This window comes from Lactuca saligna, chromosome 4 (assembly GCF_052625555.1).
Source record: "Lactuca saligna cultivar CGN05327 chromosome 4, ASM5262555v1, whole genome shotgun sequence".
In the NCBI taxonomy this organism is placed as follows: Eukaryota; Viridiplantae; Streptophyta; class Magnoliopsida; order Asterales; family Asteraceae; genus Lactuca; species Lactuca saligna.
This window is the reverse complement of record NC_136420.1, coordinates 54,573,456-54,598,027: the sequence shown is the minus strand read 5'-3', so window position 1 is coordinate 54,598,027 and position 24,572 is coordinate 54,573,456. Positions and strand designations below refer to the sequence as shown.

General features: G+C 36.2%; 3 protein-coding genes across 16 annotated transcripts; all 3 read left to right on the top strand.

Annotated features, from left to right (window-relative positions):
* The first annotated feature begins 964 nt into the window (after positions 1-964).
* On the top strand, positions 965-7,081 carry LOC145041900 (uncharacterized). 8 transcript variants are annotated; one of them, XM_078990140.1, is made up of 5 exons: positions 965-1,140; positions 2,691-3,033; positions 4,184-4,276; positions 4,578-4,647; positions 5,915-7,081. In XM_078990140.1, the coding sequence occupies exon 5, from the start codon at positions 6,033-6,035 to the stop codon at positions 6,975-6,977; it is 945 nt and encodes a 314-aa protein (XP_078846266.1). In that variant the 5' UTR covers positions 965-1,140; positions 2,691-3,033; positions 4,184-4,276; positions 4,578-4,647; positions 5,915-6,032; the 3' UTR covers positions 6,978-7,081. The 8 variants fall into 8 exon arrangements, with proteins under 8 accessions (XP_078846266.1, XP_078846260.1, XP_078846261.1 ...); XM_078990134.1 differs by having other exon boundaries at positions 4,578-4,789; XM_078990135.1 differs by adding an exon at positions 5,114-5,286 and having other exon boundaries at positions 4,184-4,789.
* A 4,287-nt stretch (positions 7,082-11,368) lies between these two features.
* On the top strand, positions 11,369-16,805 carry LOC145041898 (uncharacterized). Of its 7 annotated transcripts, none has more exons than XM_078990128.1 (5): positions 11,370-12,011; positions 12,227-12,286; positions 14,212-14,291; positions 14,451-14,650; positions 15,645-16,805. In XM_078990128.1, exon 5 carries the CDS (start codon positions 15,647-15,649, stop codon positions 16,661-16,663), a length of 1,017 nt encoding a protein of 338 aa, XP_078846254.1. In that variant the 5' UTR covers positions 11,370-12,011; positions 12,227-12,286; positions 14,212-14,291; positions 14,451-14,650; positions 15,645-15,646; the 3' UTR covers positions 16,664-16,805. The 7 variants fall into 7 exon arrangements, with proteins under 7 accessions (XP_078846258.1, XP_078846254.1, XP_078846255.1 ...); XM_078990129.1 differs by having other exon boundaries at positions 14,212-14,298; XM_078990126.1 differs by having other exon boundaries at positions 12,227-13,365.
* Positions 16,806-22,087: 5,282 nt separating this feature from the next.
* LOC145039626 (uncharacterized) lies at positions 22,088-22,573 on the top strand. Its single transcript, XM_078987662.1, has 2 exons — positions 22,088-22,199; positions 22,266-22,573. The coding sequence occupies exons 1-2, from the start codon at positions 22,088-22,090 to the stop codon at positions 22,571-22,573; spliced, it is 420 nt and encodes a 139-aa protein (XP_078843788.1).
* Positions 22,574-24,572: the final 1,999 nt, after the last annotated feature.

The window sequence follows — 24,572 nt, the reverse complement described above, 5'->3', positions numbered from 1 at the left end:
ATACCCTTCGTTACGCGTTCTTCATCACTACTTTGGCGACCTTATGTTGGAGGTGTCTGAAGTGTTTTTTTAATCACTTATTAATTTACTATGTGTAAGACCCATGTATTAATGAAATTGATATTTTTTTATTACTATATTTATTTTAATTATTATATTAAAGTATTATGTGAAATTTATTAAAATAGAAAAACTCATAAAATAACATGTGGAAAAAATTTATTCAAAATAACTACAAAATGATATTTGAAAATTTGAATGAGTCTAAGGTGCTATTTGATTTTCTGAAGCAAAAATTAATAAAGTTTGTTGACCATCTCTGCAACTCTCTGCAGTAGAAGAGGTGGACCAAACAACTGTAAACTGTAATAAGAAGCATGTTTGTTTTTCAACACCTGCATATTGCTGCAGATATTAAAAATTTAAAATAAACTAATTTTATAAACCGAAAATAGTTTTTTAATACGTCAAATTTAATAATGTATAACATTTCAGCAAAAAATAATGATATTTTAGTAAAAAAAATAATGATATTTCAACAAAAAAAATAAAGATATTTTAGTAAAAAATAATAATATTTCATTAAGAAATTATCATTATTGAATATAAAAAAACGAAAAAAATGAACAAGAATAAACAAAAAAAAAAAACCGAAAAAAAAAGGTGAAATAAAATTTTGACAACATATAATCAAAATTACAACAAGAAAAAAAATGTTGGAAGAGGCAGGACAAGTGTTACGCTAAACAGAACACTCGCAAAGGTTATTGACTCCGAAAACTTATGAAAAACAAACAGCTGCGAGATGAAACGTGTTGCGCGAGTGGTGCACCCGCGTAGCAATAAAAAATAAGAGATTTGATGATGTTTTTCCAAAAAACAAACAACATCTTAGATTTTAAATAATAATAATAATAATAATAATAATAAAACCTTTTCCGATACCTATTCCAAAAATCCAATTTGGAAAGCACTGCCAAACACATCGGCGCCCTCCCGGCTTATTCTGTTTGCTATCAGTTAACCCCACCCATGGTTCCTCAGCCCTCGTTCCCATCTCCCCTCTCCCCCGGCCTCACCTCCGGTTGCCGTTCATCGTCGCTGCAGTTCATTGCTTTATGATAAATTGGCATCATAAAGGTTAAATTTAAATCTTCTTCTATCCTTAATCGATTCTTTCCTTCCTCGCTTGTTTATTTATTTATTAATTAATTGCCCTTCTCTTTATCGCCTTATGTATCTGCTTTAAAACCCTAGAAAACCAGAGAAAAATCTCCTGTATCATTTCTTCGCTGAACTCCCTGGTTTTATCTATATATTGAAATAGCTTATGTTTTTCGCCTGAAACTTGATTTGTAGGTGGAGTTATGATACAAGTTGACATGAAAATGGGTCTACGTAAGCATATTTAGTTAAAATACGAGTGTGTATATAATAAAGAAGGGCATTGGCCTAAGTTGTACATTCTAACAATGATAGCACTATTATATACATTAAATCAATTGCTTGATATGGATCATTCCTCTTCCAAACTTCCTCCATTTCTTCTGCTCATACATTTGGCTACAAAATCTTCATCGTCAACTATTCTTCAATATTAGCTGTTTCTTGATGATATAGCTTTTGATTGAACGTTTATTTAGTTCAGCCTTAATCAATTGGAGGAATAATAAATTCGTGATGAGTGATGATGCTTTCTCTTGAAGGAGAGTTTTGTAGTAATAGATTATTGCATGTGAAACATTTTTTTTTCCTGGGGAACCATGATATCAGGATAACCAAATTTTGAATGGATTGCATTCTATAGAAGGAGATTATATATTGTTGTAGTTATAGATTCATGTTGTTATATGTGTAGGTGATTATCATCTTATTAAATCTTCAATTGATATGAAATTTCGCTGTTGAGTTGTTCGGATTTTTAATATAAGGTGTCTTGTGAATTGATTTTTTGTGAAAGTTGTTTTTTGAATGTAAGGCTAGAGTGACCATTTAGGCTGGTTCAACGTCATTACACAGTCCCAGCTCAAAACCCTGGGCCTAAACACCAGCCCAATCCCTAATATTCTGTGGGTAAATTATTCCTCTGGAGTATCTCAATTTTGCTAGTCTTTGTTTGTAACTTGATTCTATGCCCTCACTCAAACTTAATATTTCAATATTATTATTTCTGATTTCTTAGGTTTTATGCTTTGATTAATTTTTGTTATATATTGCTTGTTTTTTCATTCAATTTGGGTTTTAATAGTTTAGACTTTAGACTAGACACATGCTTCTATACAACTCCATATATGATACTAATGAAGCAGTTATTATATGTTAGCTTATTGTCCTGATTTTCTCCATTGTATAATCCATGGTTTGTTTAAATTTTGGTATGGCTTTGATTAGAAGAAGCATTGCTATAGGCAAAGGAGTATTTAGGAAGGAAACATAGTAGGTGCAAGTGCAATCCTTTTTGTTCATCAAGAACATTTTGACCATGTGGCTCATCTACAATTTTCAAGTACTATAAACAAATGCGAATGTCATTTTGGACATTTTAAATATTCATAGGTGGAGTTAGATTGTATAACCATTATCAATGATCGTGTTTGTATCAGTGTGAATACTTGTCCCTTGTTTATAACTATTGTCTCTTTTGCATTAAGAAGGCCTTAAATTTATTTATTTATTTTTTGCAAATGTAGGAATGGTAAAAGACTGGAGTATGACTAGAAACCAGAATTGTGATACATCTTGAAAATTCCTGACAACGGTGGTGTGGTGCCATGGTCATATCTTAACCATGATGTGCTTCTTTAGTTATCATGCAACTGGAGTTGATTTTATGTCATTCAGTGGAGTTTGCAAGTCATCTAGTTCATTACAGTATATAACAGGAAAAGGTTTATGGGTTCCAACATAACCACCCATGTTGATACACGGATCTTTGCATATTTTACTAGAAAGATTAGCGTTGTGTTACCTACAGGATATTGAAGGAAGAGTGTTTAAAACCCATGACTACTGGCTTGTGAATCCCATCAGAAGGCATGAACTTCATTTCCCTAAGGCCTAATGTCTGTTTTTCTGTTTATGCTGCACCTGAAATAGGAGTTAGTGGGTGTTTGCTATCTTAAATAGTTCCACGAGTAAATATGGTTCTCTACAGCCGGTATTGGAGCATGGGATCATGTCTGCTCTACTTTGTTTATTCTGGATTTACATCTTTATCAAGGGGAATATATATATATATATATATATATATATATATATATATATATATATATTCTGTACTAGTTTATAACCTGTGGGAACCACAGTTACAAAATTAATTAAACTTTTATAGTGAAAACTCAAAATTATTAATCAAATATTTTAAATAAATTATTAATTAAAAGATATTTTTTTAGTTATATAAAATTATAATTGTTAGTTTAAATAAATATATAAATTATATCATCTTATAATTTGTATTAATTTTATTTTAATTTTGTTGTAATGTTATTAATTTAATATAATTAGAGTGGGAAATTTAAAATTTAAAATTTAAAATTGAGAATTAATATGTTAATAAATGACATGCATTAATTAGGAAGACTAATAGGGTGACACATGTCAAAAGTAGAATAAAATATGTAATTATTTAAAAAGCCTAATAAGATGATACATGTCAAAAGAAGATTAAAGTTATTCTTTTATTAGAATAGGATATGTTGAAACATTTTTAAGATTTTGTGAATTAGCATTTGTTGCTTTGCATTTTGCAATTTTCATGTCTAAGAAGTTTCAATGTCACTCACTCTTTTAATCGATTAGATTGTTTTTAGCACCTTTAGCATTTAGCATAATCCATTTTCTTTTAGTTTGCGTTTGAGTGGTAAAACTCAAACATACCAAATTGAGCCAATATTGTTACTGCTTCATCACCCTGATGATCCATCATCAAAAGTAAAGCTATCTGTCAGATCTCCGTGATTCCTTTGATTTTGCTGTTACTAATATTATTAAGATTGGGATTTTGTTGTACATTCTATTTCTGCAAGTTATCATAATTTGCCCTTTTTAGTTTACTTCCCAAAAAATCTAATATGAAATAATTTATATGTTTCATTTTTGCCATTTCTGATTTGTTTGGTTTTTATAGGATTGAGTTGTGTGTGTTTGTGTATGTTGCTGACTTGCTGTAAAGTTTCCACAGGTTTACTTGTAGGAAGCAAGCATTCTATGACAATTTACCTCGATGGAGTGCTTATGCTATTTATTTCCTGCAATGAATCTTATCATTTACAAGGTACGTTTCTTTATCATTATATAGTTCACTAAGATTTTCCAGTTGCAATCAAGCCATCTTATATATTTCATATCGCATATCATGTACTTGGGTTCCATAACCATTTTGCCTTTATTTATTTTTTATTTTTTTGAGTTGAATAGATGGTTAATCAAGGCGTATGGAGTAAGTAATTCATACTATATAAGAAAATATTTTGTGAGGAGCTGTTGTAAATACATTTTTTGTATGTCTATTTATTATGGATGATGAATTTTCTTAGTATACAAATGCATACCAGAAATTATATGCTCTAATACAGGATTGAATCACTGGCGCAAGCACAATGATCACATGTGAACTCACGTGCATTTGCTGCGTCTTGTTAAGGGGTATGATTGTAATTTCTCATCCAAATATAACCCTTATGTAACATCTCAATTCCCATCTCATCTCTAGTATTTGTGCTTGCCTCGAGTACAAATTTGCAATCCCTAGAACTCCACCTTCAGCGCGGTGTCTTTACCATTGCAGGTATATTTTTCTCCTTGGCTTCTATATTTGAGTGTTTCTCTTGTCGGGTAATCTTCTGTGTGCACTCTTCACCCTAGTTTTCATTATTAAAACCTTTTCCCTAATTTGATTTGAAATTCAGGCTAAATAATCTAACTTAATTGTTAAAAGATCTGATATAATTTCTGGAGGATTTTATCCTAGAAACCCGATCATTTTCCTCTAATCTGATTGTTTTTCCTTAATTTGGTTTTTGACCTGATTTTAGTTTTTTGCCCTAGATTGTTTCAATGTGTTCTAATCAGTTCAATTTGGTTAATTAGCACTGGATTTTGTACTTTACAGTTAATAAAGCTGCAATAATGTTTGCAAAATAAGCTTTCGGATCTCTGTACGATGATTTAACATTTCTGATCTAATACTTGGATTCTCACATGAAAATCGAGTTTCCATATAGGCAAAATTGCCGCTAACAACCTTCGAAAAGAGCGTTTATCTTTTGGGTTCTTACCTTTCAGGTATCAACTATCAAGTCTTAGTTGAAGGAAATTCATTTAATTTTGTTGCTTTTATGTGCTCTGGAAAGCAAGTTTCACTTGATCCTCTTCTCAATGTAGTAGACGGTCATGTAAACCTATGATACTGTTTCTTCTGTGTGTTCCGGTACAACGAAAACTGCAAAATGGAAATATTGCAGTGATGGAGAAAATGTTGTATATTTTGTAGCTGTATTCTGTGTTTTCCTGATGATTTTATAGGGAAGAACATACATGGATTTGAGTTACTTGTAACTATTTGCAATCTTAATTCTTTCGATTTATTTGTTTAGGGTAAATGTCTGTTATAAATCAGTACACTTAATAGTACTGACCCATTTGCAATAACTCTTACCAAGTGGAAGATTTACAATTTTGCAAGCACTATTTTTGTTAAATGCATCCATTTCTTCTAGAATTGCTATTTTCCAGTCAGTGTTGATTTGGAAAAGTGTTGGTGAGGTCCGAATAAAGTTTAGGGACCTTTTAAAGCTAAAAGTGACACTTCAATGTAGTTTTATGTCAATAACCCTTCTTTTAAATGTCTGTGTATATGTGTACGCTTACAACTCTTGTATCTTATATGAAAGTTGCATATTGGAATGGCCAGGACAAGGAGTATGACCAGAAATCAGAATCGTGATGGTGCATAATCATCTAGCAGGAAGAGAGTCAACGGTGGTGTGGCACCTTGGTCAGATCTTGACCAGAATTTGCTTTTTTTGGTTATGATGAAACTGGGAGTGATTGATTTTCTTGCTTTCGGTGGTGTGTGCAAGTCTTGGAGGTCAATCGCACGCAATAATAAGAAGATTTTTATGGCATCCAGACCACCCATGTTGATGTCAATCTCTGATCCTTCTTATGAGAATAAAGAGTTGTACTGCTGTCTAGAGGACTTTGAAGGTAGAAAGTTCAAAACCATCCTTCCCCATGCTGCTGGCAGGGTCTGTGTTGGAATAACTTGTGGTTACCTGATCTTGTTCGGAGGGGAAACTAAAGACTTCTGGCTTGTAAATCTTATCACAAGGCACCAACTTCATTTCCCTTGTTTCCCCTTTAATGCACGTACTGATCTAGCAAGAATCAGAGGTATCCTTGTCTTTTCACCTTCGGTATCTGGGTGGGTGTTTGTGGTGTTGTGTACATTCTCCTGTCAAATTTTGTTTTCTATAGCGGGTACACGAGCATGGGGTCGTATCTCCACTTTCCTGACAATTGATTTACATGCTTTCAAGGGGAAGATATATACCATAAACATTGGTTGTCGTCTATGTGAAATGAGACCCACTCCAGAGCCCAAATTGACTTTACTCCAAACCAAGAGTATTCCACAGCCAGGCTTCTTTTTTCCGGAGTTTGTAAGTTCGGGTGAAAACCTTTATGTGATGGACCGCGGTTTCAAAGATTCATACACGGTTCACAAACTAGATATTGAGGAAATGAAGTGGGTGTTGTCGGAAAAAACATTAGAAGAATGTGCATTCTTTGTTAACGACTTCAAGTATTCTGCTGCTATTAAATCAAACTTGTGGGTTGATCATCGGTCACTGTATGAGAGATATGCTTCCTTCCATTCCACCATTGATACAAGTCGAAAAGGCTGGTTCCTTCCTTCATACATCTGGTACTTCCCCAATGATTGTTTGAATGTTAATCTCTTAGATGAATGATGACTTGGATAGGATGCACTCTTATCTTTGTTTTTATCTTTGCATATGTTGAACATTTTCAAGATGTTTCATCCATGGATTTGGATTTTCAGTTTTTGTTCAAAGATTTTGGTTGTCACTCAACCTTTGCTTTTTAGCTATAAATGTCCTTTATTTACAATTTGGTGTCCTTTGCTTGCAAATATGTGCCTACTGCATTATGTGTAGCACATTGGCACATGTTGTTAAACATCCATACGCCATTAAAAAATCCTTTGGGTTTGTGACTAGCAACTTGTGCGAGATGCACAAGTGAAATGTATATATCATGCTTGTAGATGCTAATTATATAGGGATGAGGAATTTTAGTAACCTTGTTATTTTGACTCAAAGTGGTCCTTAGGACGGGTGATATCAGGTTTAATGAGAACTTCAAATAAAAAAAATAACATGTTCAGTAACCTTTTACTAGTAACTAAATGAGCAAAAATCAAATAGTATCACTTGTTATATAGTAATAACAACAGTTTCTTGAACGTCTTGACTCTTGAAAGCTTAGTGCTCCAAGTGTTGCACCTCTAATGGAATCACAAACACCAAATGCAAGGGGGTGAAAGGAGAGACAAGAATTTTTAGTTAGGGTTATGTATCTTATGCATATGCCAAAATTTCCATGATATGGAGGTCGTTATATAACTGTGGGCTGCTAGGGTTTCTGGAGGAGACCCTAATTTCTGCTTAAGGCTTAAGCAACCTATAAGACTTTAATGAAATCTATAGGGCCTCCCTATAGGATTTCGTCAACTCCTAATTAAGGAGTCCATTAGCCCAGTTTTACAACTATCAATGATTTGCAAAACAACCCCTGCATTATTAATCAGTTCCTTTAATCCCATAATTAATACCAAATTAATTTTTGATTAAATACTAATTAATAATATGATTTCCAAATATATTAAACTTGTAGTATATTAATAAATCATTTTGAGTGCCAATCTATTATTTCACATAATAAATTCTACTCTCTCTCTCTCTCCACTAGTCATCCTGTCAAGTTGTATGAGTGAAGACAACCCAAAAGAACCATGCTACAATCAAATCAAATACATACCAATTATAGTTATTAGCTTAGACACATATTCCAACACCAACTCCTCGTGAAACCTCTTCCAAAACCTAGAAATAAACTGGACATCCGTGTTTGAAACCACTGAAACCGGCACCCCATGTCGTGCCACAACCTTGCTGATGTAAATGTCGACCAACTTCTAAGCAAGAATAATCTCCTTAATTGGAATAAAATGCCTACTTTTGCTCAATCGATCCAATATGACCCATATCGAATCCACTCCGCGAGCTGTCCATCGCAATTTCATGATGAAATCCATGGTGATCTATTCCCATTTCCAAACGGGAATGTCTAGTGGCTGCAACTTGTTATGAGGTTGCTAATGTTCGTCCTTGACATTCCTCCAAATTAAATGATTCTCATGAATTTTATGTTACACATTTGCTTATTCTTCTGATCATTTGTAACATTAGTATGTTTAATAACGACTGCATTATAATCGGCCAGAGTTTTGATTGCTTGCCTGGTACCTAAATACATGAACGTTTCCTGCGCTATTGTCTGCCATATAGTAGAACCTTGTTCTTTGATTCCATGAACGTAGTCTTCGAAGTGGAGTGCCCAAACTTCATAATCTTCTAGAAATAGGATTGGAATCCTTGTAGTGGATCCAATACTACTTGAGAGATTGAACGAAAGAGCGTGAGGATCTTCATTAGGCATATTATCAAAAATTCAGTGAAACAAAATATAGAACCAGATGTGTAAAACGTGAATCAAGTTCAAGGGTAATTTAGAGATCTAGATCTGGGGTCTATAATCGATTAAGACAATTGAGACAACAAGAACGGATCTGAGATAAACGTGAAACACTAATAAAACCCTATCCTCAACAAAAGAATAGCGAATTAATTACACTATCTCCTATTTTGATACCAATTGTTAAAAACAATAAAGAAGATCGATAGATGCTATATTAATGATGTGAATTAAAGACCAGAAAAAATGATCAAACTTATGTCAAATTATTAGATTCAAACAACTCTAGAAGAGTTCTCAAAGATGGAACTTCGTTGTGAGAGCGTACCAAAATGGCATTTAGGGTTTAAAGACGTAACCCTAAAATGTTACATGCATGCACTACATATAGACCAGACTAGATAGTGGATCCGAACATGGACAAGCCCATTTCAGAATAAACGAACTATACAAGCACACATTTGACACAACACACTATAGACCTAAAAAGAGCACACGCCACCTGTTTCTGCATCTATGTCATTTACTATGATATTGATGATGTATCAATACATTTAATAATCTTGGTTTTATAACAATGTTTTGGGTTGTTGTTTTAATTAATCTAAAAATTAAAAATTTTTGTGCCTTATGTTTGGGATGTTAAAATATCTATTCCAATGGGCCGACATTAGTGCCTTCGATCAGCAAGTACATTGAGGAAAACTCACCTCTCATTCCGGAAATATAGCTAAACAAGACACTACTCTGAATATCAACTCTACAAGTCACTTATACATCAAATAATGACCAATCTCAACTACAACTTAAAATACCCAAAATACCCTTAGGTTAAATCTTGGTCAAAGTCAATAGTCAAACAAGTCAACAGAGTCAACTTAGTTGAGTACGCCTAACATACTCAACTTGTATGGATGGTGTACTAGTGTCTTAACCAAAATACAAGTTGTTGACCACGTATACGCAACGTACGTGCCAACCAACTTTTCCTTCTATTAAGAGCTTGATCCCTTAATCCCTTTCATCCAAAATCCAGATCTAGTTCTCAAATAACGTCCTTAATCATAATGTTTCCAATTTTATGATCTTACATGACTAATAAGTGCCCAATACCAAAACCCTAACTTAATACAAGGTCTAAAACACTAAAGAGCATGCATGGAGGGAAACTATTGATCAAGATTATATTTTTATGACTCTAAACTCTTCAAAACATTTGAAACAACTCAAATAATTCAGAGTAAACCATTCTCACAAAAACCAAGCTTATGGGACCAAAATGAACACAAATCCATGGCTAACATGATCTAACCAAAACTTCATCAGGATCAGAGATTTTTACCTCCAAGTGGTGCAAAATGATGATGTGTTTTTTGGATCCAAAGTGCTTCACTCTTCTAAGATGGTCTCCTCCCTTTCTCTTTCCTTCAAGAATACCACAAAGCACACTTTCAAGCTCAAAAGGCACAAAAAAGGAATTAGGGTTTGCTCGGGACGAAGATGAGGATGGAGGCTGATGAATGAAGGGATATCAAAGAGTTAATGATGTTTAAATAGGGTTTAGACCTTAAAAATTAGGGTTTGACCCCTGACTGCATACGCCCAAGATACTCATTCAATTTGCTTAAGCCTCTTGTAGTTTGACCACCCAATTAACCTTGAAGTCTAACTTTGACCCAAAATCAAAATTCTTATATCATCATCGCCCATGTCCCATAAACAACCTAAACAAAACAATACACTTTTTAACCCCCCTTACCTTTTTTAATTAGATATATTTATCTTATATACACATTAAAAAGAATATGATCCTTGAAGATTGACGCGGTCTGCAATGTATGAAAAAAATATTAAACATGACAAAAAAAGAATAGAAAAACGGATAATATCGAAATTAGACACTAAACTATTGAATTTGTATCCATTTAGTCGATAAACTTTATTTAAGTTGTAAAATATAATCGAACTTGTTATTTTTGGTTTAAAGTGGCCATTATAACATGTGATAGCAGATTCAATAACCACTTTGAATGAAATGATATTGCACTCAAAGGGTAACGTAGTTTAGGCTGTGTATACATTTAATCATTTATGTTTATTTTTTACATATTTAGTCATTTATATTTTTATGTACACATGTAGTCACTTATGTTTATGCCTTTGTACACATATGATCATCAAACGTAATGGTCATATGTGTACAAATTGAAAAACATAAGTGAGTAAATATATACAAAAAACATAAATGATTAAATGTGTACAAAAATAAAAGTAAATGATTAATTGTGTACAGAATCTAAGATAACAAGTTCATATAACATTTAGTGATGAATTAAAAAAAAATATCTAGTACATAATTTCAAACTTAACCACTTCTTTTTATTTTAATTCTATTATCCTTACATTTGTTGGGATATTAATTATATATTAATCTCCAAATTAGCTCATGATCCTTATCTTTTAAAAAAAACTACGGTCCATGTATACAAAGATATGTTTTGTGTAAGGGTATTTATGTTTAAGAAAATTAGAGAAATAATCCCTTTAAAATTTTCTTACGATCCATGTGTTTGAAAAATTACATAAATGATGACAAAAATGATGGGTTTCTTATGTAAGGCCTTCCGCCTTCCGGAGTACTTTCTTTCCACGGAGATTTCATTCTCCACTTGACGCCAACGTGAACAACACCCCAGTGTCTCCTTTTTCGTCGTTGTCGCGGAGGATTGTTGTGGGGAGGACGATTGACCACGACCAATAATCTTCTTCTTTTCCCTCCGTTTTTTTCTCTTCTCTCTCTCTCTCTTCTAGGGGTACTGGGTAGTGGAGAGTATTCCAGTGGTTTTTGGCGGTTTGTTTTGGTTTGTGGTGGCTGACTTGGAAGCTTTGAACGACCTTTGGTTTGAAGAGTATTCATGATTGCCAAATAGCGACAAAGTCACAGAAAGAGATGTCTTACGAAATAGTGAGCTATAGGCTCATACCCTTCGTTACCAGAATACCAGTTCTTCATCACTTCTCCGGTGACCACCCTTCATATCCGGCGCCCTTCCACCCTCTGCCGAAAAGCCACACCCTGGTTATTCGGTTTGCTTATCAGTTAACCCCACATCTCCCTTCTCTCCCAACCTCACCCCCGGTGGCCGTTCATCGTCGCTGCAGTTCATTACCTCCGCAGTTCATTACCTCCGCAGTTCATTACTTTATGTTAAACTGGCTTCATCAAGGTTAAATTTAAATCTTTTTTTCTTCTTTAATCGATTTTTTCCTTCCTAGCTTGTTATTTATTTATTAATTTCCTTTCTCTTTATCGTCTTATGTTTCTGCTTTAAAACCCTAGAAAACCAGAGAAAAATCTCCTTTATTATTTCATCACTGAATTCCCCCAATTTATCCATATCTTCAAATAGCTTATGTTTTTCGTATGAAATTTGATTTGTAGGTGGAATTATGATACAAGTTTCCATGAAAGAAGGGCATTGGTCCTAACTGGTCTTTTCGGGTATTCTAACAAAGATAGCACTATTATATACATTAGATCAGTTGCTTAAGGGCATCCTATACATTTGGCTACAAAATCTTCATTGTCAACTATTCTTAAATATTAGTTGTTTCTTGATGATATAGCTTTTGATTCAACGTTTATTTAGTTCAGCCTTAATCAATTGGAGGCATAATAAATTCCTGATGATGCTTTCCCTTCAAGGAGAATTTTGTAGTAATAGATTATTGCTCATGAAACATCTTTTGTTTTCTGGGGACCCATGTGAGGATAACCAAATTTTGAATGGATTCTAATTCTATAGAAGGAGATTATTCTTGTAGTTATAGATTCATGTTTATATATGCGTAGGCGATCCGTTTTATTAACTCTTCAGTTGATATGAATTTTCATTGTTGTGTTGTCCAAATTGTTAATAGAAGGTGTTTTGTGAATTGATAATTTGTGAAAATTGTTTGTTGAATGTAAGGATAGCGTGGTCATTTATATAGGCTCGTTCATCGTCATTACACAGGCCCAGCTCAAAACCCTGGGCCTAAACACCGGCCCAAGCCCTATTAGTCTGTGGATAAATTATTCCTCCAGAGCATCTCGATTTTCCTGGTCTTTGATGTTAACTTTTATTCAACTTCTGCTCGTTCATAATCGTGATTTCCACCAATTAAAAATCTATGAATTTAATCATTTTAAATGTCTTCAATTTTATGTGTCAATCAAACCTTGATTTTGTGCCCTCACTGAAACTTGATTTTTCAATATTATAATTTCTGATTTCTTAGGTTTTATGTTCCCATTAGTTTTGGTTATATATTGCATGTTTTTTCATTCATTTTGGGTTTTAGTAGTTCAGGCTGGACATGGGATTCTATACAACTCCATATATGATACTAATGAAGTGGTTATTATGTATTATGTGAGTTAAAAACCAGAATCGTGATAGTTTGATACATCTACAAAAATTCCTGACAACAGTGATCTTAACCATGATGTGCATCATCATCTAGCTTGATTTGTTGATTTTATTTCATTCAGCGGAGTTTGCAAGTCATGGAGGTCATTGCACTTTATATCAGGAAAAGGTTTTTGACTCACCTTTTTTTTAGCATATGTTGGAATTTTTTAAAGATTTTGAGAACTAGCATTTGTGGCTTTGCATTTTGCAATTTTCATGTTTATGCAGTTTTAATGTCATTCATGCTTTTGATCGGATGATATTCTTTTTAACATCTTTAGCATTTAGCACAATCTATTTTCTTTTAGTTTGTGTCAGAATAGCAATAGAATATCTTTATGTTTGTCATTACTTTAGTTGATCTCTAACATCATTCTTACTATATTGGACGAGAGATTGGACATTTAGATTTACTGTGCCCAAAAGTAAACTTTGAATTTATTGTTTGAAAAATCAATCGCGGTAGATCGGATGATATTATTTTTGACACCTATAGGTATGCTTTGTATGTTGAAATGGAGTTGTAAAGGAATGGAATGGGATATTACATTCCATCACGATGTTTGGTTGGCTTGAAGAATATAAAGAGTCATTCAAACATCTTATTTGTTATGAACATTTAAGTATATTTCTTATCCTTAGTTTGATCTCCGTGATTCCTTAATTTTGCTTTGAATAATATTATTAACAATGGGATTTCATTGTACTTTCTATTTCTGCAAGTTATCATAATTTGCCTATATGGGCTATACCCTTTTTAGTTTACTTCCTATAAAAATCAATATGAAATCATTTATATGTTTCATTTTTGCCATTTCTGATCTGTATGTTCTTTATGGGACTGGGTTGTGTCTGCTGCTGTAAAAATTTCCATCTGTTTACTTGTAGGAAGCAAGCATTCTATGACACTTTACCTCGATGGAGTTTCTTTATCATGTATGGTTGACTAATTATTTTGATCCTGATTTTCCAGTTACAATCAAGCCATCTGATATATTTCATATTGCATATCATGTACTTGGCTTCCATAACCATTTTGCCGTTAATCAAGGGGTATGGAGTAAGTCATTCATACTATATAAGAAAATATTGTGTGAGGAGCTGTTGTAAATACATTTTTTGTATGTCTATTTATTATGGATGATGAATTAGTTTCTTAGTATACAAATGCATACCAGAAATTATATGCTTTAATACGGCATTGAATCACAGGCGCACGCACAATGATCATATGGGAAGTCACGTGCGTTCACCGCGTCTTGTTAAGGGGCATGATTGTCATTTCTCATCCAAATAGAACCCTAATGTCACCCCTCAATTCCCCATCTCATATCGAGTATTTGTGCTTGTCGCAAGTACAAATTTGCAATCCCTAGAACTCCACCTCCAACGCCGCATCCTTACCATTGCAGGTATATTTTTCTCCTTGGCTTCTCTATTTGATGGTTTCCTCTTGTCAAGTTATCTTCTGTGTGTGCTCTGCACCCTAGTTTTCATAATTCAAACCTTTTCCCTAATTTGATTTGAAGTCCAGGCTACAAAGTCTAACTTAATTGTTTTAGGATCTGATATAATTTCTTAAGGATTTTCAGTCTAGACTCTAGAATCCGGTCATTTTCATCCAATTTGATTGTTTTTCCTTAATTTGGTTTGATCTGATTTGAGTTTTGCCCTAGATTGATTCAATGTGTTCTAACCAGTTCGATTTGGTTAATTAGCACTTGAGTTTGCACAATACAGTTAATAAAGCAGCAATAATGTTTGCTAAATGAGCTTTTGGATCTCTATATGATGATTTAACGTTTCCGATCTAATACTTGGATTCTCACATGAAAATCGAGTTTCCATATTGGCAAACTTTCCGCTAACAACCTTCGAAAAGGGCGTTTAATTTTTGAGCTTTTACCTTTCCTACTCTTCTCAATGTAGTAGAGGGTCATGTAAACCTATGATAGTGTTTCATTTATGTGTTCTGGATAAAATGAAAACTGCAAAAATGGGAACATTGCAGAGATGGAGAAAATGTTGTATATTTTGTATCTGTTTTTTGTGTTTTCGTGATGATTTTTTTGGGAAGAACATATATGGATTTAGGAAGCTTCTAACTATTTGCAATCTTAATTCTTTTCCCAACTTTTACCAAGGGGAAGATTTATAATTTTGCACTTAATAGTACTGACCCATTTGCAATAACAACTTTTACCAAGTGGAAGATTTACAATTTTGCTAATTTCCAGTCAGTGTTGTTTTTGTGGAAAGTGTTGGTGAGGTCCAAATAAAATTTAGGGACCTTTTAAAGCTAAAAGTGACACTTCAATGTAGTTTTATATCAATAACCCTCTTTTAAATGTCTGTATATATGTGTACGCTTACAACTCTTGTATCTTATATGAAATTTGCATATAGGAATGGCCAAGAGAAGGAGTATGACCAGAAACCAGAATCGTGATGGTGCATCATCATCTAGCTGGAAGAGATTCAACTGTGGTGTGGCACCTTGGTCAGATCTTGACCATAATTTGCTTTTTCTAGTTATGATGCAACTGGGAGTAATGGATTTTTTAGCATTCAGCGGTGTGTGTAAGAAATGGAGGTCACTCGCACTCGATAATAAGAAGATTTTTATGGCATCCAAACCACCGATGTTGATGTGCATCTGTGATCCTTATTATAAGAAGAAAGAGTGCTACTGCTGTCTGGAGGACTTTGAAGGTAGAAAGTTCAAAACCATCCTTCCCCATGCTGCTGGCAGGATCTGTGTTGGATTAACTTGTGGTTACCTCATCTTGTTCGGGGGGAAAACCAAAGACTTCTGGCTTGTAAATCCTATCACAAAGCACGAGCTTCATTTCCCTTGTTTCCCCTATAATGCATGTAGTGATGTAGCAAGGATCAGAGGTATCCTTGTCTTTTCACCTTCAGTATCTGGCTGGGTGTTTGTGGTGCTTCGTAAATTCTCCCGTCAAATTTGGTTTTCTATAGCGGGTACACGAGCATGGAATCGTATCTCCTCCACTTTCCTCGCGATTGATTTACATGCTTTCAAGGGGAAGATATATACCGTAAACATCCGTTGTCGTTTATGTCAAATGAGACTCACTCCAAAGCCCAAATTGACTTCACTCCAAACCAAGAATCTTCCACAGCCAGGCTTCTTATTTCCGGAGTTTGTAAGTTTGGATGAAAACCTTTATGTGATTGACCGCGGGTTAAAAGATTCATACACGGTTCATGAACTAGATTTTGAGGAAATGAAGTGGAAGTCGTCGGAAATATCAGAGTTGGGGGTTGATCATCGCGCACTCTATAAGAGAGATGCTTACTTCCTTGGCACCGTTGATACAAGTCGAAAAAGCAGGTGCCTTCCTTCTTACGTCTGGTACTTCCCCAATGATTGTTTGAATGTGAATCGCTTAGATGAATGATGACTTGGATAGGCTGCACTCTTGTCTTGGTTTTTATCTTGTCTTGGTTTTTATCTTTGCATATGTTCAACATTTTCAAGATGTTTCATCGATGGATTTGGGTTTTCGATTTATTGTTCAAAGATTTTTGGTTGTCACTTAACCTTTGCTTTTAGCTATAAATGTCCTTTATTAATAATTTGCTGCCCTTTACTTTCAAATATGTGCCTACTGCATTATGTATACCACATTGGCACATGCTGTTACTATAGTTGTTAAACGTCCATACAATAAAAAATCCTTTGGGTTTGTGACTAGCAACTCGTAGCGAGATGCACAGGTGAAATGCATCATGCTTGTAGATGCTAAATATATAAGGAGGAATTTCAGTAACCTTGTTATTTTGACTGAAACTGGTCCTTAGGACATGTGATAGCAGGTTTAATGACAACTTCGAATAAAAAATAACATGTTCGATCAGTAACCTTTTACTAGTGACTAATAACCTTTTACTAGTGACTAAATGAGCAAAAATTAGATAGTATAGTTATGATGATAATACATATACAGTATTCAAAATCTTTTCTTTTCGAATATATATGGTTTGGAAAATATATGAATAAGATCATCACCCATGTCCCAAAACAACCAAGAACATAATTCACTTTTTACACCTCCTTACCTTTTTTTATTAAACTTTAATACTACATTTCTACTTATTAATTTGTCAATACTATTTAATTAGATATATCAATCTTATATACACGTTACAAGAATAAGATCCTTGACGCTTTACGTGATCTGCAATGTATTAGAAAAAAAAATATTAAACATGATGAACAAAGAAAAAAAAACATGGGATAATGTCACACTAAAGTATTGAATTTGTGTCCATCTAGTCAATAAACTTTATTTAAATTGTAAAATATCACCAAACTTGTTATTTTTGGTTTAAAGTGACCATTATAACATGTGAGAGTAGATTAAATGACCACTTTTAATAAATGAAAATTTTCTATTATGTGTTTTACAAATTTTAAATATTACTTATACATCCTTATAAACTTTAAAATTACGCATATATCCATTTGAACAGTAAAACTCACATATGTATATCCAAACTTATAATTTAATTAGGCTTAAATTAATTTAATATTTATAAAATTGTCTAGATATCAAAACTACATATGATTTTACTAAAATACGCTTACCAAAATAAAGATTAAGATTAAACTTAATTAAAGTGACCATTATAACATGATAGTAGATTCAATGACCATTTTTAATAAACGAAAATTTTCATTCATGTCTTTACAAATTTTAAATATTACTTATATATCCTTACAACTTTAAAATTATGTATATATCCAATTTGAACAGTAAAACTCATATTTATATCCAAACTTATAATTTAATTAGGTTTAAATTAGTTTAATATTTATAAAATTATCTAGATATCAAAATTACATATGATTTTATGAAAATACCCTTCCCAAAATAAAGATTGAGATTAAACCTAATTAAATATGACTAAACTTCCAACAAATCGTTAAACCCTTGTTGCCATTTCTTTCAGGCGCAGCAACTAAGATCGTCTTCAACTAGGAAGTCCAGTTCACCTCTCTTTAATTGCATCAGGTATATCTCTTCTTCATTCAATTGATTTTAGTTCAGTTTAATTAATTTTTGCAGGCGATCAATTATTGTTCATCCTTATTTAGGTACCTATATAAATATATCATCACTAGACAAATACCCGTGTGTTGCATGGAATTTGAAAATACATTTGAAATCTTTATAAATATATGTTTTTTTAAATACATCAATGATGTTAATGTTCATACTTATATAATAAATTGTAACACTCCAAATCAGGTATACTTTGAAACCCTTGAAGAAATCAAATTTTAGTAGTCCCTTAAGTATGCTGGACGTACTTATGAGTACGCCAAGCGTACTATGCATGGATGATCGCGGAGGGGTAGCACGTACGCTGAGCGTACCAGAAGTATGTTGGGCGTATGTGTCGAATGTCCAAAACCCTAAATTTCGGACTTAAGGCCTATTTAAACATCCTTAAGCCCCTTGGACTTAACCCTAGAAAGCCTCCATAGCCTTAGAACATCCTTCTATTCCAGAGAAAGCTTGTGAGATCATTTTAAGCTTAGAAGGGATGTTGGTGGCCATTTTTAGTGACATTCAAGAAGGAGAAGTTGTCAAGGAAGCTTGGAGTGACATTGAGCTTAAAGAATCTGCATCTAGATCATATTGAGGAGCTTCTGGAGGTATAAAGCTTTCACCTTTCCACCTTAATCACTAGATCTAGCTAGGGTTTTCTAGTTTTGTCCGCTTTGTTGATTTTGGATATTCTCTTGTAAGTTAAGCAATTCCAGAGGATGGGAATGTTAGATCTGAGGTCCTTTGGTCCGTTTATAACATAAAAATGTAGTCTTGGTGGGTGTTTTGACCTCATGCATGGGTTAAGAACCTTAAAAAGGTCTTAATGGGGGTGTTGGGAACATATGAGACATGCAAAGTCGTAAAGTTGCCACTTTATGCCCTAGGTCGTCTTAATGAGCTTAGATCTGACTTTTAGATGTGAGGGAATCAAGTATTAAGCACTTAATGGAGAAAGTGCTTAATCTGTTAGTGTGTTGGGTGTAACCTAGCGTACACAGTGCGTAAGTCCCAGAGACTCAGTACATTGCGTGTACCAGGGTTGTACGCTAAGCCTACACACCGCAGATGGGCTTGGATTTGTTTTAGGCCTTTAAACTGTTGGGCTTCAATTGGTTATTGGCCATGTTGTATTTTGGGGATGGTGGGCCAGTTTATCTGTTTTGGTCCATGGATGTTACCTTTGGGCCTTGTTGGGCCATGAGGCCTATTAATGGTTTTTAGACATGGAATTTGGGCCCACTAACAAGGGAAGAATATTTGGGCCTTTATAAAAGGACTTGGAGTTTAGGTTTCCCTTTGATTGTGTGAAGTTCTAACATTGGGTAATGTTATTATTCAGTGCGGGTGGTTACAGACTGTTAGGAGAGCAGCCTTCAGATTCTTCAGACAAAAGGTGAGTCTTCTCACCATAACAATGGGTCTAAGGCACCAAGGCCGACCCATTTAATGATAGTTGATATACTTGTTGTGTAGAGGTGTGTGGCATGATTATGTGGTAATATGCAGTAGAGATAGCCTTTACGGTTGACGGTAGAGATAGCCTTTAGGGCTGTGGTTGAGATAGCTTTTACAACTAACGGTAGAGATAACTTTTATAGCTAACGGTAGATATAGCCTTTATGGCTAATGGTAGAGATAGCCTTATAGCTAAGGTGATATTTGATATGTGGTAGAGATAGTTGTATAGCTGAGATGATATGTGATATGTGGTAAAGGAAGCTTTTATAGCTGATATGATATGTGTTATGTGGCTTGTGTGTAGGGGTGTTCTCTGGGGAACTCACTAAGCGTTAACTTATAGTTTGTAGATTTGTTTCAGGTACATCGGAGCCCAAGGGCAACGGAAAAGCTTGATGGTGCGGCGTGCACTCTCACTCTGATGTTTGAAATAAAAGTTGTATTTTATTTGTGTTTTGAAAACAATTACCATTGGATTTTCTTAAATTGTGGCAATGTGTTTGATTATTCAAAAATGAAAATTTTGTTTGAAAATTTGGGTCGTTACAAATTGGTATCAGAGCCTTGATTTGAGGGATTCGGGCACACTCTCGGGTGTGTCGGGATTTAAACTAAGGAAATGGTAAAATTGTTTTCAAAAATAACATAAAAAGCTTTTGAAAGAAGGGAAAAGATAAGAGTGCAACGCGTGTGATCATTCGAGCCAAGTAAGTAGTTCCCCAATGTGTTAGCCATGATATACTGATAGTTGAGCTTTGATGATCGTATGGAACTTGCTATGTGTATGCTTTTAAAATTGTATATGGTTAGGAACTTATAGCCTTAGAATGATTGATTTGGCCTTATTTACTGTTCCTTTTCTGGTTGTGTCCTAAGGTAGAATCTTTTATTCAAAAGTCTATTTGATCCTTTTTTGTGTATAATTTGCATGCATAAAGGCAATTTGTTATGATTGGTCTGGTTGATGTAAGCAGAGCAAATCTTAGGGCGGCCTAGGATTTAAGATATATAGTAGTCTATGGGATATGGTCTATTTTGGGACGAATTGGAGTTAACAGGTAGAACAATGTGGAAAGGTACAGGTAGGTGTGGAAGGTAGTATTGGGTCCATACTACTGAAAGCACAAGACCCATACCTGAACCAATGTTAGACTTGAGAGCTCTAAGGAGGACCGGTGTGGAAAGATCCATGTTATAAATATCCTGATCATTATGTTTTATGGTATTGCAGTACAGTATGGTGGTGACATGATTTAGAGCAGGGGGATCAGGATCGGGATCTGGATCCGGGGCGGGATCATGTGACACTACCGGTGACATTGATGAGAGGCTGCGCAAGCTTATTGCAGTCGAGGTTACGGGGGCATCCTTGACGCCACCCCAATCATCTTTGGGACGGTCAAGGAGGGTATGATGGAGATTATAGAGGAAAGACTCAGCGCATTCAGGGTTGAGATTGTTGCGGGTCAATTTGGGGCTGAACTCCCTCATTCCGGGAGTTCAAGGTGTGCGGGGCGCTGAAGTTTTTCAGGGTACGAGACCCCATTGTTAGCCGACGCTAGGTGATGGATATCGAGAACGCCCAGTGCACGAGTTCTTGCTCGGATGCGGTAAGGGTGGGATTTGCTTCTTGAATGCTGAGAGACAAGGCCTGAGATTGGTGGGGCAAGGTTACTAGCCAGGTGAGAGTAGTCGGTGTGGCTTAAATGACATGGGACGAGTTCGTTCAACGATTTGACTTGGAGTTTGCACCAGACATTGAGGTGCAACGGCTTGTGAGAGAGTTTCATGACCTGCAGTAGACCACCGTGACTATGGCAGAGATAACCGCCAAGTTTCGGGAATGAGCTTTGTTGATCCCATAGTACGCTACCGATGAGGATATGTGGAGGATGAGATATCATTCCATGATGAGGGATGATATACGGGAGTTTGTGAGCTTTACAGGGTGCAAAACCTTGAATGAGAGTGTAGAGAAGGCTCGGGAACATGAAATGGAGTTGGACTTCCACACCAAACTAAAGCCAGAGCAGGCACATGCAGTGATAGGTAAGGCTAAGAAGCCTAAGACCTCAGATACTTCCAACAGGGGTCAGCAGGGTCGGGGCGGGGTGCCAAGTGCAGTAAGGTGCATAGTGGAGCTTGGCGTATCACAAGCTTAAGATGCTATGCATGTGGCCAGCAGGGCCACTTGAGCAGGGACTACCCCATGAGGAGCTTGGTTTGTTTTCACTACAGCCAGACCGGCCATAAGCGATTCAACTATCCGAGGTTACAGGGGGAGCGGTGGTGGTGCCTACGCCCGCCATGTTGAGGATTACCGATGCCCACCCTGCCAAGGCGGATGTTCCAGCGGTGAAGAGAGGCGTATTTCAGTTGACCACCGAAGAGGCTCGGGCAGTACCAGACGTTGTGGCTGGTACGTATCTATTATTCTCTGCTCCTTATGATTTGTATGAATTATGTGTACATTATGCTTGTATAGGGACCTTTTTGGTCAATGGTATGTCGGAATATGTTTTGTTTGATTTGGATGCTATCGGATCGTTCATGTCTCCTGCGCTTAGCAAGAAGTTCCGGGACGCACCTGGAACTCTGGATTCCCCACTCGAGGTAGATATTGTAGATGACCGCACCGTTAGTGATGTGAGGGTGTATCGAGAATGTGCCCTGAATGTGCTTAGTGAGAGGTTTCGTGTCGACCTAGTCCCGATACCATTGCGAGGGTTGAAGGTGATTGTCGGGATGGATTGGTTGGGGGCCAACGGGACCATGATCGATTGTGAGCATTAGTTGGTGAGGGTTCGAACCCCAAGTGGGGGAGAACTGGTGATACATGGTGAAAGGGCCTCACAGGGGCCGACTTTCTGTTCAGCTGCTAGGGCTAGGAGATTTCTGCAGTAGGGATGTACATGTTTTTTAGCTTGTATAGCAGATACGAGGGTTAAGACTGCAATGGATGTGGGCAGTGTGCCAGTTGTACATGAATTTCGGGATTTCTTTCCTGAAGAACTATCAGGGGTGCCTCCGGAGAAGCGGGTGGAGTTTCACATAGATTTGGTGTCTGGTACTACTCTGATAGTAAACGAACCATATCGGTTGGCACCTCCCGAGATGCAAGAGTTATCTACGCAGCTTCAGGAGTTGTTAGACCGAGGGTTTATCCGTCCGAGCAGTTCCCTGTGGGGAGCACCGATCTTGTTTGTGAAAAAGAAGAATGGATCACACAGGATGTACAATGACTACCAAGAGCTGAACAAACTAACGGTGAAGAACCGTTATTCGTTGCCAAGGATCGATGATTTGTTCGATTAGTTGCAGGGTTCGTCTTGGTTTTCAAAGATTGATCTTCGGTCAGGGTACCATCAGATGAGGATTCGGGATGAGGATATACCGAAGACAGCTTTCGGGACTCGGTATGGGAATTATGATTTTTTGGTGATACCGTTTTAGGCTCACCAATGTCCCGACAACATTCATGGATCTCATGAATAGGGTATGTAGACCGATGTTGGATCGGTCGATGATCGTTTTTATTGATGATATCTTGGTCTATTCTAAGACCAAGGAGTAGCATTTGAGGGAGGTACTGGAGACCCTGAGGGTGGAGAAGCTTTATGCAAAGTTCTCTAAGTGTGATTTCTAGCTACAAGAAGTGTAGTTTTTGGGGCATATCATCAATCAGGAGGGTATTTCGGTTGATCCAGCCAAGGTTGAGGTGAAGATGTGGTGGGAGGTACCAAAGAATGCATCAGAGATCCGTAGCTTCTTAAGTTTAGTGGGCTATTATCAGAGATTTATCCAGGATTTCTCCAAGATAGTTGTGCCGTTGACCAAGAAGAATCTGACATTTCGATGGGGGCACGGACCAGCAGTTATCCTTTGAGACTTTGAGGCGGAGGTTATGCGAGGCTCCAGTCCTAATGGTGCCCGAGGGGTTAGACGATTTGGTGGTGTACTGTGACGCATCGATTTTAGGGTTAGGTGCGATTCTGATGCAGAGGGGGCATGTGATAGATTATGCCTCGAGGCAGTTGAAGCCTCATGAGGCGTATTACCCCACTCACGACTTGGAAGTGGGGGTAGTGGTGTTTGCCTTCAAGATTTTGAGGCACTATTTTTAAGGAGTGCGGTGCACCATTTATACTGATTGCAAGAGTTTAAAGTATTTGATGGATCAGCATAACCTCAACATGCGACAAAGGAGGTGGTTAGCTGTGCTGAAGGATTATGATTGTGAGATCCTATACCATCCAGGGAAGGCCAACGTGGTGGCCGATGCGTTGAGCCGCAAGACCGCGGGGTCCCCGATTGGTAACATTTGTATGAGGATGAAAATGGTTTCTCCTTTGTTGGGTATGATCAAAGAGGCCCAGACCGAGGGAGTGAAGAAAGGGAATTGGAAGATAGAGTAAGTTCAAGGACAATATCCTTTGTTTGTGAAGGATAGTCGCGGTCTTTTGATGTAGTGTGGCCGGGTGTGGGTATCGGTGACTGGAGGAGTGAGGCAGATGATATTATAGGAGGGACATAAGTCCAAGTTCTCTATACATCCAGGGGCTATGAAAATGTATAGGGACTTGAGACTGAGTTATGAGTCGCTCTGCATGAAGTGGGAGATCGGCTGGTTTGTAGACCGGTGCTTGACCTGCAAGAAGGTCAAGCCGAGCATCAGCAACCTCATGGCAAGGTACAACCACTACCCATTCCCATGTAGAAATAGGAAGAGATCACTATGGAATTTATCACGAAGTTACCTAGGATGATGAGAGGTGTGGACGCCATATGGGTG